We start from the raw sequence: 18,598 nt of genomic DNA on the forward strand, positions 1-18,598 counted from the left end.
GTAGGTCCCTTGTCATTGAGCTTAACATGGAATCGGGCAGCACTCAGTGATAAGAGAGAAGTTCACCAATGTGGTATCATTTAATTAAATTGTATTAAATGAATCAAAATTAAATCAAACTTTTTACATTAAATTCATTTGATTTAAATTGAGGTAAATAAATAACTAAATTTAGATAAGTTAAATTTAAACAAACCTTTAAAGTACCCTGGCTTTATTTAAAGCTTTAAGCCTTTTCACATATAATATTCTAGTGTCCCACAAAATACAAACATAAACTTGGGAAACCTAAAACTTTAATCACAGTCTTCTTGTATAAACTGTAACTACTAGAAAATCCTTCAATATCCTTTAATAAGCTACAAAAGACCCTCTCCACCCTCATCCAAAGAAAACAAAACAAAATCCCTAAAAGCTAACGAACCCATAAACAACTTAAAATATATTCATATGTCTGTCTATACAAAATAAATATCCTATTGCTAAGTCATATGCCAAATACCCTACATTTTCCTTCCGATGACAATATTCCAAGACGTGGACGATGACGACGACATTCAGTCTAAGTTATTAAATATTCCAAGATGTTTGGGCAAAGACGACGAGACACATTGCTGATATGGGAACAAATTTGGTCTATTCAATTTGTTATTTGGTGTCCGTCTAGAGGAATAAAATTATATACCGGTTTGCTTGAAGGGAGTATATCGAAAAGTTGGGCAGAGAATGGGTTCACATGTTATCCGATGCTAAAAAGCTTTTATCCCTGCAGTAGTATGACACCAATAGGCGCCATCGCAAGGAAAAACATCGTAAATTCCATTGACAGCTTAGGCTGTAGACGACACCAGCTGTGTTTAAATGATGGAAATCACAAATTAAAATGTTTTTGGTTTTTTTTTTTTGTTTTCTTGACGCGCCCTGGGCAAACAGTAATAGTTCTAGTAGCAGTTAATTCCAGCAAATGTTTTGTAATCCTTGGTAATAAATCTTAAGAATTGTTTGTAAACAAGAATGAATAGGAGATTATAGCAACTATGACTGTTAAGTAATTTACACACAAGGACTTATTTATTTAGTTCAAAGAAAGCTCAAACAAACAAATCAAAGATACTTAAGAAAGTCGTTTTATTAATATAGAAATACATTTATACTAGGGCTTCAATTAATTGAATTTGGCTTAATTTAAGTTTGAATTAAATTTATAATTAAAAAAAAATAATAAGAGTAATTTATACATATATATTTTTTTAAATCTGCAAGGTGTCGAGAAAATTTCGCAATATCCGGATGTCGCTATAACCAATTTTCGTCTATTAGGTGTAGTAAAATTTAATTTATTATTTTTTCCCATAGATGGCGTTTTTCACATGTAAAAAAAAGGTTCTCTTTGGATCCGGATGCGTAATTGACTCAGAAGCAATGAATTTTAGATGGGCTTGCCGTAGGTTAGGTTAGGTTATGTGACAGCCCGATGTATCAGGCTCACTTAGACTATTCAGTCCATTGTGATACCACAGTGGTGAACTTCTCTCTTATCACTGAGTGCTGCCCGATTCCAAGTTAAGCTCAATGACAAGGGACCTCCTTTTTATAGCCGAGTCCGAACGGCGTTCCACATTCCAGTGAAACCACTTATAGAAGCTTTGAAAACCTCAGAAATGTCACCAGCATTACTGAGGTGGGATAATACACCGCTGAAAAACGTTTTGGTGTTCGGTCGTAGCAGGAATCGAACCCGCGACCTTGTGTATGCAAGGCGTGCATGCTAACCATTGCACCACGGTGGCTCCCATGGGCTTGTCGTAGGAAATTTCCATTATTCTATTTAATGCGTCTTACACACAGTAAACTTCAGAAAATTTTAATGCAAAATCAAAATATTGATTATACCCACCATCATAGAGTGGTGATGAGGGTATAATAAGATTGTCATTCCGTTTGTAACACATTGAAATATCGATTTCAGATTTGGGGTCTTGATCATCTAAAAACCGCAATTTTTATTTTTGCCTAAAATTCAAAATCCAGAGGTATTTTGGGTCCATAAAAATATATGTGGCGATTACGGTGTGACTAGGTCCATGTTTTGCAGGCCGATCAGTGTTGCCAAAAGTAAGGGAAATTCCCTACATGTAGGTTTTTCTAATATTTAGCGTCTTGTAGGGACGTAGGGGCACAATGTAGCGACTTTTTCACTCAAAACAATTTTTTCATTCAGTTTTACATTTAGCTGCCTCTAGGGGAGGAAATTAGAATCCGGTAAAGCTTGATCTTTAACAAAATTTTAAAAATTTCTTCCACAAATCTACCAAAAAAATATTTCTATAGAAAATTTTGTCAAAATTTTATTTCTATAGAAAATTATGTCAAAATTTTATTTCTATGGAAAATTTGGTCAAAATTTTATTTCTATAGAAAATGTTGTCAAAATTTTATTTCTATCGAAAATTTAATCAAAATTTTATTTGTAAAAAAAAATTTGTTAAAATTTGGTCAAAAATTTATTTATATAGAAAATTTTGTCAAAATTTTTTTTTCTGTAGAAAATTTGGTCAAAATTTTATTTTTATAGAAAACTTTGTCAAAATTTTATTTCTATAGAAAATTTTGTCAAAATTTTATTTCTATAGAAAACTTTGTCAAAATTTTATTTCTAAAGTTTTATCAAAATTTTATTTCTATAGAAAATTTTATCAAAATTTTATTTCTAATGAAAATTTTATCAAAATTTTATTTCTAACGAAAATTTAATCAAAATTTTATTTGTAAAGAAAATTTTGTCAAAATTTTATTTCTATAGAAAATTTTGTCAAAATTTTATTTCTAACGAAAATTTTACCAAAATTTTATTTCTAACGAAAATTTAATCAAAATTTTATTTGTAAAGAAAATTTTGTCAAAATTTTATACCTATAAAAAATTTTGTCAAAATTTTGTCAAAAAAAAACAATGAATTGACTAAACTACAAGTGTAGCTTAACCAACAGACGCACGTTTCGGAATTACTACATTCCTCATCAGCATCCTCTACTTGCAGCAAAACTATCAACCAATTATCAGAATATATTCAGGCAGTTCATTAAATCCAACGATGAACCACACTTGAACCTTCCGAAAAAAGGTTTTCCATGATAGTCAATGCATGGTTTTAAGCTGAAATCAGAAAACAACAAAATTTTATTTCTATAGAAAATTTTGTCAAAATTTTATTTCTATAGAAAATTTTCTCAAAATTTTATTTCTAACGAAAATTTGATCAAAATTTTATTTCTAACGAAAATTTGATCAAAATTTTATTTCTAATGAAAATTTAATCAAAATTTTATTTCTAAAGAAAATTTGGTAAAAATTTTATTTCTATAGAAAATTTGGTAAAAATTTTATTTATATGGAAAATTTCCTCACAATTTTATTTTTATAGAAAGATTTCTCAACATTTTATTTTTATAGAAAATTTTGTCAAAATTTTATTTCTATAGAAAATTTTATCAAAATTTTATTTCTAACGAAAATTTGATCAAAATTTTATTTCTAACGAAAATTTGATCAAAATTTTATTTCTAACGAAAATTTGATCAAAATTTTATTTCTAAAGAAAATTTTGTCAAACATTTATTTCTATAGAAAATTTAATCACAATTTTATTTCTATAGAAAATTTGGTCAAAATTTTATTTATATGGAAAATTTGGTCAACATTTTATTTCTATAGAACATTTTCTCAAAATTTTGTTTCTATAAAAAAAAAAATTCAAATTTTGTAGGGTAAACCGCAAGTTTTCTCAAAATTTTATTTCTATAGAAAACTTTCTTAAAATTTTATTTTTATAGAAAATTTGGTCAAAATTTTATTTATATTGAAAATTTGGTCAAAATTTTATTTCTATAGAAAATTTTCTCAAAATTTTGTTTCTATAAAAAAAAAATTTCAAAATATTATTTCTATAGAAAATGCTCTCAAAATTGTATTTCTATAGAAAATTTTCTTAAAATTTTATTTTTATAGAAAATTTTCTCAAAATTTTATTTCTATAGAAAATTTTCTCAATATTTTATTCTTGTAGAAAATTTTGTGAAAACTTTATTCTTATAGAAAATTTGGTCAAAATTTTATTTCTATAGAAAATTTTCTCAAAATTTTATTTCTATAGAAAATTTTCTCAAAATTTTATTTCTCTAGAAAATTTTCTCAAAATTTTATTTCTCTAGAAAATTTTCTCAAAATTTTATTTCTATAGAAAATTTTCTAAAAATTTTATTTCTATAGAAAATTTTCTTAAAATTTTATTTTTATAGAAAATTTTCTCAAAATTGTATTTCTATAGAAAATTTTGTCAATATTTTATTCTTGTAGAAAATTTTGTGAAAACTTTATTCTTATAGAAAATTTGGCCAAAATTTTATTTCTATAGAAAATTTTCTCAAAATTTTATTTCTAAAGAAAATGCGCTCAAAATTTTGTTTCTATATAAAATTTTGTCAAAATTTTATTTCTATATAAAATTTTCTCTAAATTTTATTTCTATAGAAAATTTTCTCTAAATTTTATTTCTATAGAAAATTTTCTCAAAATTTTATTTCTATAGAAAATTTTCTCAAAATTTTATTTCTATATAAAATTTTGTCAAAATTTTATTTCTATAGAAAATTTTCTCAAAATTTTATTTCTATAGAAAATTTTCGCCAAATTTTATTTCTATAGAAAATTTTCGCAAAATTTTATTTCTATAGAAATGCTCTCAAAATTTATAAAAAAAAATCTCAATTTTTTATAGTAACTTTTTCCAAAATTTTATTTATATATAAACTTTTTCTCAATATTATAGGGGAAATTGTAGGGAATATTTTTTGAGAATGTTGGGGAATGTAGGGAAATTTTTTTGGTTCTTGTAGGGTACACCGAAAATTTTCCCTGGCAACACTGAGGCCGATCCCCCGATTTAATTTCTTGGGCGTCTAAACATCATAGTCTTATCTGATTTGCCTGAAATTCAAAATCAAGATGTAGGTTCGTAAATATGTTTTTGCGTATATGGTGTGAATCGATTAATTTTTAAGTATAGCCCCCATAAGACCAATCTCCCAATTTGACTTCTTGGGCGTCTAGTCATACCAATTTTTATCCGATTCGCCTGGAAATCACAATCTTTTTTAATTCATAAGTAGGTGTGCCGAATATGATGTGTATCGGTCCACGTTTTGGTATATATGTATGTTTGCTTGGGACAGTATCTGCCATCAAATCCACCTGAAATTCTATATATTTTCAAGTAACCCGCTACGACGAAGAGTTTTCAAAGGATATTTGATTCATTGTGGTGGGTATTTAAGATTCGGCCCGGTCCGGCCTGGAATTTAAGATCGTATATACTTGTTATATATCAAAAAAATTTTTAATGAAGCGAAAATTACGTCCATCTCTAAACGAGCATTTTTGGATGTACATCAAACTAAAAATTTTGAAGAATTTCTAAATATTTTGTTGCTTCTATAAGTCCCATTAGATTCCATTTCGTACTACAAAAACTTTGCAACTAGTTTTGTGATTGTTTTATTCAGTTTTATTTGAGTGTGTGTGTTCTATTTATTTAGGCTATGACTTTAACTCACTCTCTTGCTACCAATCACTCTCAAACTGCTATCTCGACCAAGTAACAGCTTCTAAAACTAAGATCTCCGCTAGAATGCGTTATTTAAATTTTTTTCTGTCAATTTTTTGATTGTGGATGTTTTTGTTGGAGCATATGTCAAAGATGGAAACCCTATATTTTAAAGTTTTTATTTGATAAGGGCTAAAATGCTGGCAAGGCGACTGTAAATCTGTGTACGAACTTTTTAATACTGAAATTTAGATTTTTGCGGTTTCCTAAGTAATGACAGACATTTTTGTGGCATTTTCTTTTATTAAATACAAGCAATTAATTATATTTATTGTAAAACATGAATACTACATTTACCTCGTCATCATCGAAATCATTAACAACGTCGCCATAACGGCCGGTTTAAGTCCCCCACACCCCCTCCAGAAACTCCCCACACAAAATCTTCTTTGTTCCTCCCCAACGTTCTCAAAATATAATTCTAATGAAGGCCATTGTTGTGAGGCTGAAAAGAAAAAACGTTTTGAAAAATAACTAAAATTTCAATTAGACCTCTTTATTATTCCAAGGGTTGGTAATATTTCTATTGTTGTTGTTGTTGTTTATTATGATCCCTGTGCATAACAACAACATAGAGACATTTACAACTCGAGATTCTACCACAACTTTCACTAGATCCCTGCAAGGATTTTTGCCTGGGGGGTACGTACATGTTGAAGGCAAAGAATCAGCTAACAGGCTGGTTGACTGGCTTATTTGACTCACATAATAATGGCCAACCGGCAAAAAAATTAACAAACGAAATTCTAGCAACATGTTAAATTCATATGGACTTAATGTCATATTTTTTTCATTCTGGATTTATTAATAAACCCCCAAGAATGCTGTCAAAAACCCTTAACTACCACCACCCCCTGCACCATTGAGGAAAATTCTCTTTGTAACAGTAACCCTCACCAGGAACCCATGTACCATTAGAATAAATCCATAGTGGCATCAGCATGAGCCATAACGACAAATGATAGATACTTGTTTGCACCCGCAATGTGATTGAATCGAAAATTGTTCTTTAGTGGACGTATTCGGTCCAGTGGGAATAAAAGGGAACAAATTGAAATCACAAAAGGCCTTGTTGTAAAATTATTAGAAATTCTATGAAATTAAATTAAATTAAATTAAATTAAATTAAATTAAATTAAATTAAATTAAATTAAATTAAATTAAATTAAATTAAATTAAATTAAATTAAATTAAATTAAATTAAATTAAATTAAATTAAATTAAATTAAATTAAATTAAATTAAATTAAATTAAATTAAATTAAATTAAATTAAATTAAATTAAATTAAATTAAATTAAATTAAATTAAATTAAATTAAATTAAATTAAATTAAATTAAATTAAATTAAACTAAACTAAACTAAATTAAATTAAATTAAATTAAATTAAATTAAATTAAATTAAATTAAATTACATTAAATTAAATTAAATTAAATTAAATTAAATTAAATTAAATTAAATTAAATTAAATTAAATTAAATTAAATTAAATTAAATTAAATTAAATTAAATTAAATTAAATTAAATTAAATTCTAAATTCTAAATTCTAAATTCTAAATTCTAAATTCTAAATTCTAAATTCTAAATTCTAAATTCTAAATTCTAAATTCTAAATTCTAAATTCTAAATTCTAAATTCTAAATTCTAAATTCTAAATTCTAAATTCTAAATTCTAAATTCTAAATTCTAAATTCTAAATTCTAAATTCTAAATTCTAAATTCTAAATTCTAAATTCTAAATTCTAAATTCTAAATTCTAAATTCTAAATTCTAAATTCTAAATTCTAAATTCTAAATTCAAAATTCAAAATCCAAATTCAAACTTCAAAATTAAAAATTAAAAATTTAAAATTATTGAAGGCCTTCTAATTCCAGACCTTATCAATTTTTGTTTTTTATGAAATGCATAAATTCCATGTTCCTTGTTTTGGGGATGCTTTTGGTGTGTGCAATATGATTTACAGAGAGCAGGGGGTGTATCAACTGAGATTTATTTTATTTCAAAGTTGTGGTATACGAATGGACGGATGGATGAATGTATGGTTACCCCAAAAAGGATGAATAGATTTATCTATGATTTTGTTTTATCACTCCATACAAACAAAAGCAAATGGAAAACCATCAATGCCATTAAGAAATCCATTTTTGGGCTTGTAGTCTTTAGCAAACAAAGAGAAGAATGCTTTTGAAGTCCTTTAAGATTTAAAGAAACAAATGAAATCAAAGGGATTGAAAATAAATCTACGCAGAAGGAAAGGTAAGGAAAAGAGATTTTCCTTACCTTGATAAGAAAAAAAAACAAACACATCTACGCTTTAGATGGATCCTTAAGAAAGTCATTCCCCTCTAAATTTTATGTTAACAACTATGAAATCAACTTAACAATTTAACCCTTTCAGGCTGTTTACTTAAGGTGCTTTGATTTTTTTATGAAGTGCCTAAAAACAAAGGGTTTTACATTTTGTTACTTTTTTCTTACCCCCCGAAGAAGATAATAAAATTAAAATAATTTTTCAATTTAATTTAGTTAAATTAATTGAATTGCATAATAATTAAATTGAGTCGACTTCTGATAGCCTTATCACGGTTACCAATCGAGCCAAAAATAATCTACCAAACTTTTTAGAAAAATTTACCAAAGAACTACCAAACCAAAAATTTATATTGCACAATTTTATTTCTATTCAAAATTTTATTTCTATAGAAAATTTTGTCAAAATTTTATTTCTATAAAAATTTTTGTCAAAATTTTATATCTATAGAAAATTTTGTCAAAATTTTATTTCTATAGAAAATTTTGCCAAAATTTTATTTCTATAGAAAATTTTGCCAAAATTTTATTTCTATAGAAAATTTTGTCAAAATCTTATTTCTATAGAAAATTTTGTCAAAATTTTTTTCTATCGAAATTTTGTCAAAATTTTATTCTATCGAAATTTTGTCAAAATTTTATTTCTATAGAAAATTTTGTCAAAATTTTATTTCTATAGAAGATTTTGTCAAAATTTTATTTCTGCAGAAAATTAGAAAATTTTGTAAAATTTTTATTTCTATAGAAAATTTTATTAAAATTTTATTTCTATAGCAATTTTTGTCAAATTTTTATTTCTATAGAAAAACTTGTCAAAATTTTATTTCTAACGAAAATTATGCCAAAATTTTATTTCTATAGAAAATTTTATTAAAATTTTATTTCTATAGCAATTTTTGTCAAATTTTTATTTCTATAGAAAAACTTGTTAAAATGTTATTTTGTCAAAATTTTATTTCTATAGAAAATTTTGTCAAAATTTTTTTCTATAGAAAATTTTGTCAAAATCTTATTTCTATAGGAAATTTTATCAAAATTTTATTTCTATAGAAAATGTTGTCAAAATTTTATTTCTAAAGAAAAACTTGTTAAAATGTTATTTTGTCAAAAAATTTTTTTATAGAAAATTTTGTCAAAATTTTATTTCTATACAAAATTTTGTCAAAATTTTATTTCTATAGAAAATTTTGTCAAAATTTTTTTCTATAGAAAATTTTGTCAAACTCTTATTTCTATAGAAATTTTATTAATTTTATTTCTATAGAAAATTTTATCAAAATTTTATTTCTATAGAAGATTTTATCAAAATTTTATTTCTATAGAAATTTTTGTCAAAATGTTATTTCTATAGAAAATGTTGTCAAAATTCATTTCTATAGAAAATGTTGTCAAAATTTTATTTCTATTTTTAATTTTATTTTGTTAAAAATTTTTTTTTATAGAAAATTTTGTCAAAATTAATTTCTATAGAAAAGTTTGTCAAAATTTTTTTCTATAGAAAATTTTTTCAAAATCTTATTTCTATGGAAATTTTATTAATTTTATTTCTATAGAAAATTTTATCAAAATTTTTTTTCTATAGAAAATTTTATCAAAATTTTATTTCTGTTGAAATTTCTGTCAAAATTTTATTTCTATAGATATTTTGTCAAAATTTTATTTCTATAGTTATTTTGTTAAAATTTTATTCCCATAGAAAATTTTGTCAAAATTATATTTCTATAGAAAATGCTGTCAAAATTTTATTTCTATTTTTAATTTTATTTTGTCAAAAAAAATTTTTTATAGAAAATTTTGTCAAAATTAATTTCTATAGAAAAGTTTGTCAAAATTTTTTTCTATTAAAAATTTTTTCAAAATCTTATTTCTATAGAAATTTTATTAATTTTATTTCTATAGAAAATTTTATCAAAATTTTATTTCTATAGACAATTTTATCAAAATTTTATTTCTGTAGAAATTTTTGTCAAAATTTTATTTCTATAGATATTTTGTCATAATTTTATTTCTATAGTTATTTTGTTAAAATTTTATTTCTATAGAAAATTTTGTCAAAATTTTATTTCTATAGTATATTTTGTCAACATTTTATTTCTATAGAAAATTTTGTCAAAACTTTATTTCTATAGAAAATTTTGTCATTTTTGGTAGAATTCTACCAACTTAGGCAACCGTGATCCTTATACAAGTTGATTTGATACAGCTGCCCCAAATTATCCATCTCTAATAGATATTTCCTCCTAAATTGTGATTTATGCAAAAAAAGTCGCGCTAATAATTTTTGTTAAATATATGATTGAAACTCTTTGATGTTGGAACATCGAGCGAAGACCACGAAATAATCAATCCAATTACAAATCCCAATGAGGTGTGGGGCTACAAGAACATAGAGGACAGTTTTCACAGAAAGAAAAACAAAAATCCATAGCATAAATGTCAACGAAGAGGGTGGGACAACAACAGTCGTCACAACATCCGGTAGAGATAAAAGCATTGCCTTCCATTTCATTTTGTACGCCAAATCTGACAGAATACGGAACCAAAACATTAACACACACAGAATATAGAGATCATTACTCCTCTCCCTATGGTGCAAGCAAATGTCATCCAAATGGTGGAATCAATGCTCCTGGCCTGGATAGCCGAATAACGCCTGCTTTGGTCTTTCGATGGTGTGGTCTTGGCCGTTCGTATTTGTATTTTGCAGAGATACTGGTTGCTTGCCGTAAATCACTTGTCAAAATGCAATGGCAACATGTCAACGCAAAAATAACACGAAATGTCGAAAAGTAAAAATACAAAAGCAACGGACATTAAGCGCACTACAATCAGACAGGCCGACAATATTTTCATTTTATTTTTTTTTTTTTAAGAATTTGTTTTTTGTTTTGAAAAATCAATGAAATGTGGGGGAGTTCATTTTGAAAGGATGGGGGACGTGGCGGCACGACTAACTGAATTGACAATAGTCAACCAACTGTGCTGTTGATGGCCATAAATGGAATGCCGCTGTTATGGTGGAATGACATAAATGAAGGCATGGGTGGGCAATTGTCATCCATGGCAGATCTTCCTTTAGCTAGCCTGGAGCAAACCAGATAGACGACAGCCACCAAAATCACATTTTATAAGTTAATAAATTGTCGTAATTGTCATGAGCCACATATGCGTTTAATTTCACTCATAAAACTCCATAAAACACTTGGCATTACACTTGCGCGCCTGCAATTGATGGTGTATGTTTTTTTTTTGCAACTAGAGATGTGGATACAGTATGAATACAAATGAATGGGTACCCGTAAACCCATAAGGATTTAACAAGAAGTTTTAAACAATTTTGAAAATGTTTCTATAAAAAAATCTATTGTAAGTGAAAGAATTATCCAGATCGGGATGGGGCTCGTCTAATTGAAGGGTATTGTAATTTTACAATAACTTTCAACTTTCATAAAGACGACTCTTTGGTGATTTTACATAAAATATATGACAACTCTGGTTTGAGTCATAAACATCATTAGGTCAAATACAATCAAAAAGAAGACGCAGTTTTGTCATAACAAAACTGAAGCAGCAGAGGTCTCTCTCATCATAATATCATGAAGTCTGCGTCGATGCGTCTCTCAAATGTATCGTTTGCGTCGGAAAATATCAATAACATTTGTGATTTTGATTAATTTCTGAATTAAAAACCACAAAACAAACAAACCAAACGATTATAGTAAAATTAAAATAGAAAGTATACATATGTACGTAAATAATAATCCGAAAAACTATTGTACTTTTTTAGAATATTGCTAAATTAATTAATTAATTCCTGGGCAGAACTGTCTTGGAAAAAATTGAAATATAAAACAATTTTTTCTCTACATCTTGACATTTGTTTTCTCTCTCTCTCTCAGACAACCAGGCTGCGTCTTCTTCTAGATTGGAGTAGGTGTTCTATTAGCATTGCCATGTGTTTTATATAAAATCCTAGTCTCAATATTCGCTCGCATCAATACTCTAAAAATCTTCTTGAGTCTTATCGACTATTTTCTATGTTTTTGTCTTTATTTTTAGTCATCTTTATTCTATCATTGTTACAATTTCAATGGTTCCAATCATTATATATGTCACCAGATTCGATTATTTACACTAAAGCATTTAATTGAGAGACCATAAATAATCCGTTGTGTATTTTAGAGGAAGAGAGTAAATGCTTGTGCTATTGTAAATTATGACTACTTGACATTGAAATGAATATTTAACATGAATTATCTCTGGGAAAATACAAGAGAGGAAAAGAGTGTATGCTTATGCTATTGTAAATGATCACTAGCATAGCAATAAATACTTACACTGTAATGAGTATTTAACTTGAATGATCTCTGGTAAATGTAATTTAACATTAAAAACGAGATAACATAAATGTGTAAATGCAATAGAAATGTATGCGGTAAATAAGAAAGGTTCGAATGAGAGTGATGTATGGTATTGGACAGTTACACCATAGAAAAAAATGTTGTGTTGTTATTGTTGGTTTGTTCTTCAATTTTAATTTTGAACTGAAAATCATAGGAAAAATATGTTTGTCAAATTGATTGGAGCAAAACATCCAATTTTCACATTCCTCATCAGCATTCCTCTACTTACGATGAAACCATCAACCAATTATAAAATAAATCCGATGTATTCACTATGGTTAGATTATTATATAATATCTGTAATAGGCTCAAAATCCATATTTTTGAACATTTGACATTTCTTTTTTTAAGGCAAATGATAGTTGAAAACTATACTCAAAACAAAGTGGGCCCTATATGGCACTAAAGCCAATTTTTGAGAAAGTTTTCTTGACTTTTTTTTGTGTATGTTAGTTAAATGAAATAAAAAAAGGGCGGAAAAATTATATACAAATTAAGCATAAAGATTTACTAAATTCGTGTCTCCCACAAAATAGTTCAGAATTTCGTAAATGTTTTCCAATAATGCACCCATCATGAAATGGACATGAATATGAACACCATTTTTTCCTTCAAACTGAACAAAATAATTATGTTTAAAATTTTTATACCCTGCGCCACACTGTGGAACAGGGTATTATAAGTTAGTGCATATGTTTGTAACACCCAGAAGGAGACGAGGTAGACATATGGTGTCTTCGGCAATAATGCTCAGGATGGATCCCTGAGTCGATATAACCATGTCCGTCTGTCTGTGAACACATTTTTGTGATCAAAGTCTAGGTCGCAATATAAGTCCAATCGTCTTCAAATTTGACACGTGTTCCTTTTTTGGGTCAGAATAGAACCCTATTGATTTTGGAAGAAATCGGTTCAGATTTAGATATAGCTCCCATATATATCTTTCGCCCGATATGCACTTATATGGCCCCAGAAGTCAGAGTTTTGGCCCAATGTGGTTGAAATTTTGCACTAGGAGTACAATTAGTAGTATAGTCATGTGTGCCAAATTTGATTGAAATCGGTTCAGATTTAGATATAGCTCCCATATATAGCTTTCGTCCGATTTACACTCATATGACCACAGAGGCCAATTTTTTACTCCGATTTAGTTGAAATTCTGCACAGGGAGTATAATTAGCATTGTAGCTGTGCGTGCCAAATTTTGTTGGAATCGGTTCAGATTTAGATATAGCTGCCATATATATCTTTCGCCCGATATGGACTTATATGGCCCCAGAAGCCAGAGTTTTGACCCAATTTGGTTGAAATTTTGCACAAGGAGTACAATTAATAGTATAGTCATGTGTGCCAAATTTGATTGAAATCGGTTCAGATTTAGATATAGCTCCCATATATAGCTTTCGTCCGATTTACACTCATATGACCACAGAGGCCAATTTGTTACTCCGATTTAGTTGAAATTCTTGCCCGGTTCCAAAGATTTTGTCTTTACACTAATGATTTTGGTATTAATTTACAGTGAAAGAAGCGGAGAATTTAAGTAAGGATAAATTTAAGACAAAATTCTCTTTTAAATTTGAGTTTTGAGTACTTGGAAGCAAGGAAGCAATTTTGAATTTATTCATTTTTTCTGCTGTTTTCTTCATGTAAAACTTATGACTAAATAACTAAAATAAACGTGTTGTGAATTAACCTCGAATCACCCTAAAAAATATTTTTGATTATAGAATTTGCCTTCATAAGCATTTGCCAATATTTGATTTTTCATATATTTTCAAATTATCAATTTTAATGGACTTGCCTGGGTTTGTTTGTAATATTTCTACAATTTTGCCAAAAGTTGTCTATAAAAATAAAATGTTGAACAAAATTGACACTCTGAGAAGAAAACAACCTTGTTAACATATTAACAGAGTAACTGGTACTCTGGTTACTCTCTGATCGCTCTCATTAATAATCAACACCAGCATGAAATTAAATCAACCTCAAATGCATATGTTAAAAAAAGTAATTATGAACTTCTGGTACATCGCAAAGAAATAATTGCCAAGATATGTGCGAATATATATGACTCTTAATACAGATAGGGTAGACAACAACAAAAAATTAAATATATTTAAGAAATCTTAATTTTGTGCAAAACTAAAGACTTGTCTCTTAAGTTGTTGGGCTATACTTAACATTAAATGAAAGCAAGCGGAAGAAAGCAGTGTTGCCAATTTGGTGCTTTTAGCACCAAATTTAGTGCTTTTTGATTTCTAAAAAGCACCAAATTGCCTTTTTGGTGCCTTTTCAAAAAAAGCACCAAATTGGTGCTTTCTGGCATTTTCATTTAGTGCTTTTGGTGCTTTTTTTATTTTTTACAGTATTAAGTTTAATTGATACAAAAATTTTGATTAGACTTTAAAGAGCCGAAGAAACTCAAATTTATTGCCAAATATAGAATTTGATTGTTATGAAGTTGGTATTGATTATTTTTTAATTAATATTGTTATTTAGGGTATTCTGTAGGAAAGTCGAGCGATGAGTGTCGAATTTTTGAATTTGGTAAAGATGTCATTAAAAACGTTTGTATTAAATTCACAAAAGCACGCACAACTGAAATAAGCAATAGACTCCTTCCATATATTAATATTTTGAAAGTTGAAAAACATCACTGATCAAAATGAATTGAACGAAAGCATTAAAAGTGATCAAAGTGTATACTTGAATAGCGGTTCATAATGGTGAGTACTAAGTTCGAGTTTTGCCGCTAAAGTGAAAACTATATCAGTAAAACAGGCATAAAATTATGCATATTTGCTGCAAATTTTATTGTAACTTGATGGGGAATAGCCAAAAGCAAATTTTCACAAAGTTTGTATTCCATAAAATGAATTATTAAAGAAAAGTAATTGTGAAAAAATGGTTCTTTTAGCAGCTAAACTTAATACCTTAACTTCTTAAAATTCAATTCACAAAAGTTCTATAATACATCTTCGGAAGTTTTAGAGTAGAGCATTTAATTTTCGATTTTATGGTGGAAGGTTGTATGTTAGAATTTATAATATATTTTTGGTGCTTTTTGGCCTTGGGGAGTTGGCAACACTGGAAGAAAGACTTAATTGCTTCTCTCACTCCCATGTTCACACACACACATCGAACCTCTCCACATTTCTCTCATTTACGTGTTTATGCATTATGGTTTTTATGAATAACTTAAGTGATAAAGCGGAAGTAATAACGCATATAAATGACTATGAAGTACAATAATAAAATTTCCAGTCTGAAGGATTAAAAATACGTTTATTTTAATCCTTATTTAATACCATCACGAGGATACACTAAATTAGAAGAATTATATATCATCTGTGTAGGGATACAAAAATTGAAAATAGATTTTAAGAGTCATCGAATTTTCTTAAAAACTCGCCAAATTTGGAAAAATTTAAAAACTCGAATTTGGAATTTGTCTTAAATGGGATTTTTTTTTAATTTTTCCGTTTTACGAAAATCCCACCATATGATAGTAGCTGATGTCACTCCATTATATTTCCTAGAGTCATTAGTTTCACTATAAAAATTTCCACATATAGTGAAGTCATTTAAAATTTAAACATTTATAATCCCGCGTAATGCAATGGAACGGAAATGTGAAATTGCATGCATGTACTCGTAATACATATGTTTGCCTGACCATGGCCAGACACGTCTGTCCCTATATGACAGATCCATTGATAGGGCTATAAAATTGATTAATTAATACCTCATTGGGTACAATTACCACGGACAACTATAACAATGAAACCACCCTTCTTTAGTTTCGACAGGAACTAAACACAATGTGTGTTTCATGCCCTCCTTTTCATCTCCGGCAATATGAAGGTCATCGTCCCATTACGTGCTGGGCTAGGGCATTAATCTTAATTGCCTATTTCGATTTAAAACGAGAGACAGAAAAAAACACGATTATTTTATATTCCTATTAGAAGTTTATTAGAGCCAAAATGAAAACCTAATAAAATCATTCAATTGTATCGTTTTCGCTCAATGCCAAGAATCTAGTCTAGACTTTTTGAGGCTAGTTTCCCTTCCTCATATTTAATTTTGTTTTTTTTTTTTTTCTTCTGTGAGTTAATTTTGTCATTTGGTCGATCATAAATCTGTCAAAGTGACAGTTTTTCATGAAATGGAAAACATGCACGAATCTCCCTTTAACCCCCACCAACCGAATATGGGCTATTGGCGGTTAGATCACATCTGAATACATCACACATTTCACTTTTAATGACATTGTTAACAATAAAATTTTATATTTTTATGATTTGTTCTCATGTCGTTGTTGTTGTTGCTGTTGCTGCTCTTGAATTTTATGTATATTAACAAATAAAACGTTTCAATTTATTTATGAATGCTTCCCCCCATCTTGTTTGTTCATTGCAGAGCCAATGCGGGTCGCCAACATTCGAGAAGGAACTGCGCCAGCAGCTGGAAAAGTAAGTAACTCTATGAATTTTTTAAATCTTAAGAACAATATATAACAAAAGAAAAAATTAAAAAAAAATAAAAATAAGAGAAATAATTTTTTTTTTAGATTTAGATTTATTTTGGTTTAATTTCATTATATAAAAATAATAATTATAATATAAAAATTATTATTTTTAATTATAATGAAAGTGTTTTCAAATGTTTTATATGCCCAGAAGTGGACACTCATGTTCGCCAAAAAATGAAAGAAATAAAATTTTTTAGATTTAGATTTAGATTTGTTTAACTTCATTATATAAAAATAATAATTATATTATAAAAATTATTATTTTTAATTATAATGAAAGTGTTTTCAAATTTTTATATATGTCCATAAGTGGACACTCATGGTCTCCTACATTTCGTCCATATTTGGAAGGTATATGTGTAGAAAATTTCATATATATTAAATTTGTATAAAAAATATCATTTATAAAAAAATTTTTATAAATAACTTTCATTCACAAAGAATTTTATTAAATAAAGCATTTACATAGAATTCTTATAAAAATCTAATTTGAAAAATTCGAAGGAACATTTTCTATAAAATAGGATTTTATAGAAAATTTTATTTAAAAATAATTTTGATCAAAATAATCTATTCAAAATTGCCATTTCAAAAAATGATCAAAAATATCTATTGAACAGAATTTTTATAAAAAAAATCATTTATTCTTATGAAAAATTTCATTTTATGAAATAGGATTTTATTGAAAATTTTATTTAAAAATAATTTTGATCAAAATTATCTATTGCAAAAGAATGTTTATACAAAATTGCTTTAAAAAAATTATCAAAAATATCTATTGCAAAAAATTTCATTCATAAAGAATTTTATTTAAAAAAATCAATTACATAGAATTCTTATAAAAATGTCGTTTGAAAAATTCCAAGGAAATGTCCTTACCAAGCAGTTTTTATGAAATAGGATTTTATTGAAAATTTTATTTAAAAATAATATTGATCAAAATTATCTATTGCAAAAGTTTATACAAAATTGCTATTTAAAAAAATATCAAAAATATCTATTGTACAGTATTTTTATAAAAAATTCCATTTACATAGAATTCTTGTGAAAAACTTCATTCATAAAGAATTTTGTTTAAAAAAATCAATTACATAGAATTCTTATAAAAATTTCATTTGAAAAGGAAAATCTCCTTACCAAGCAGTTTTTATAAAATGGGATTTTATAGAAAATTTTATTTAAAAATAAATTTTATTAAAATTATCTATTTCAAAATAATGTTTATAAAAAAATTTCTATTTAAAAAAAAAATTATCAAAAATATCTATTGCACAGAATTTTTATAAAAAATTTCATTTACGTAGAATTCTTACGAAATATTTCATTTGCAAAGAATTTTAGAAAAATTTTATTCATAAAGAATTTTATTTAAAAAAAAAAAATCAATTACATAGAATTCCTATAAAATGTCGTTTAAAAAATTCCAAGAAAATGTCCTTACCAAGCAATTTTTATAAAATAGGATTTTATAGAAAATTGTAATTAAAAAATACATTTTATTAAAATTATCTATTTCAAAATAATGATTATAAAAAAATTCTATTTAAAAAAAATTATCAAAAAAAAGGAACTGTAAAAGCTGTTTTCGGCCTGCTATCCACAGCCAACGGGATCTGCCAAAAGGCGTCCTTCCAATCGATACTAGATATATAGTATGTGTCCTGTAAACGTCCCAAAAGAGAGTC

General features: G+C 26.9%; 1 protein-coding gene across 6 annotated transcripts in view; it reads left to right on the top strand.

The window, feature by feature from the left end:
- LOC142239297 (uncharacterized) overlaps positions 1-18,598 on the top strand; it is a 351,852-nt gene that overhangs the window by 310,875 nt on the left and 22,379 nt on the right. For all 6 annotated transcript variants that reach the window (XM_075311082.1, XM_075311083.1, XM_075311084.1 and 3 more), the window contains one exon: positions 16,802-16,854. In XM_075311082.1, the coding sequence (XP_075167197.1) occupies positions 16,802-16,854 (53 nt within the window). The remainder of the gene's footprint in view (positions 1-16,801; positions 16,855-18,598) is intronic.

Source organism: Haematobia irritans, chromosome 5, assembly GCF_050003625.1.
Source record: "Haematobia irritans isolate KBUSLIRL chromosome 5, ASM5000362v1, whole genome shotgun sequence".
In the NCBI taxonomy this organism is placed as follows: domain Eukaryota; kingdom Metazoa; phylum Arthropoda; class Insecta; order Diptera; family Muscidae; genus Haematobia; species Haematobia irritans.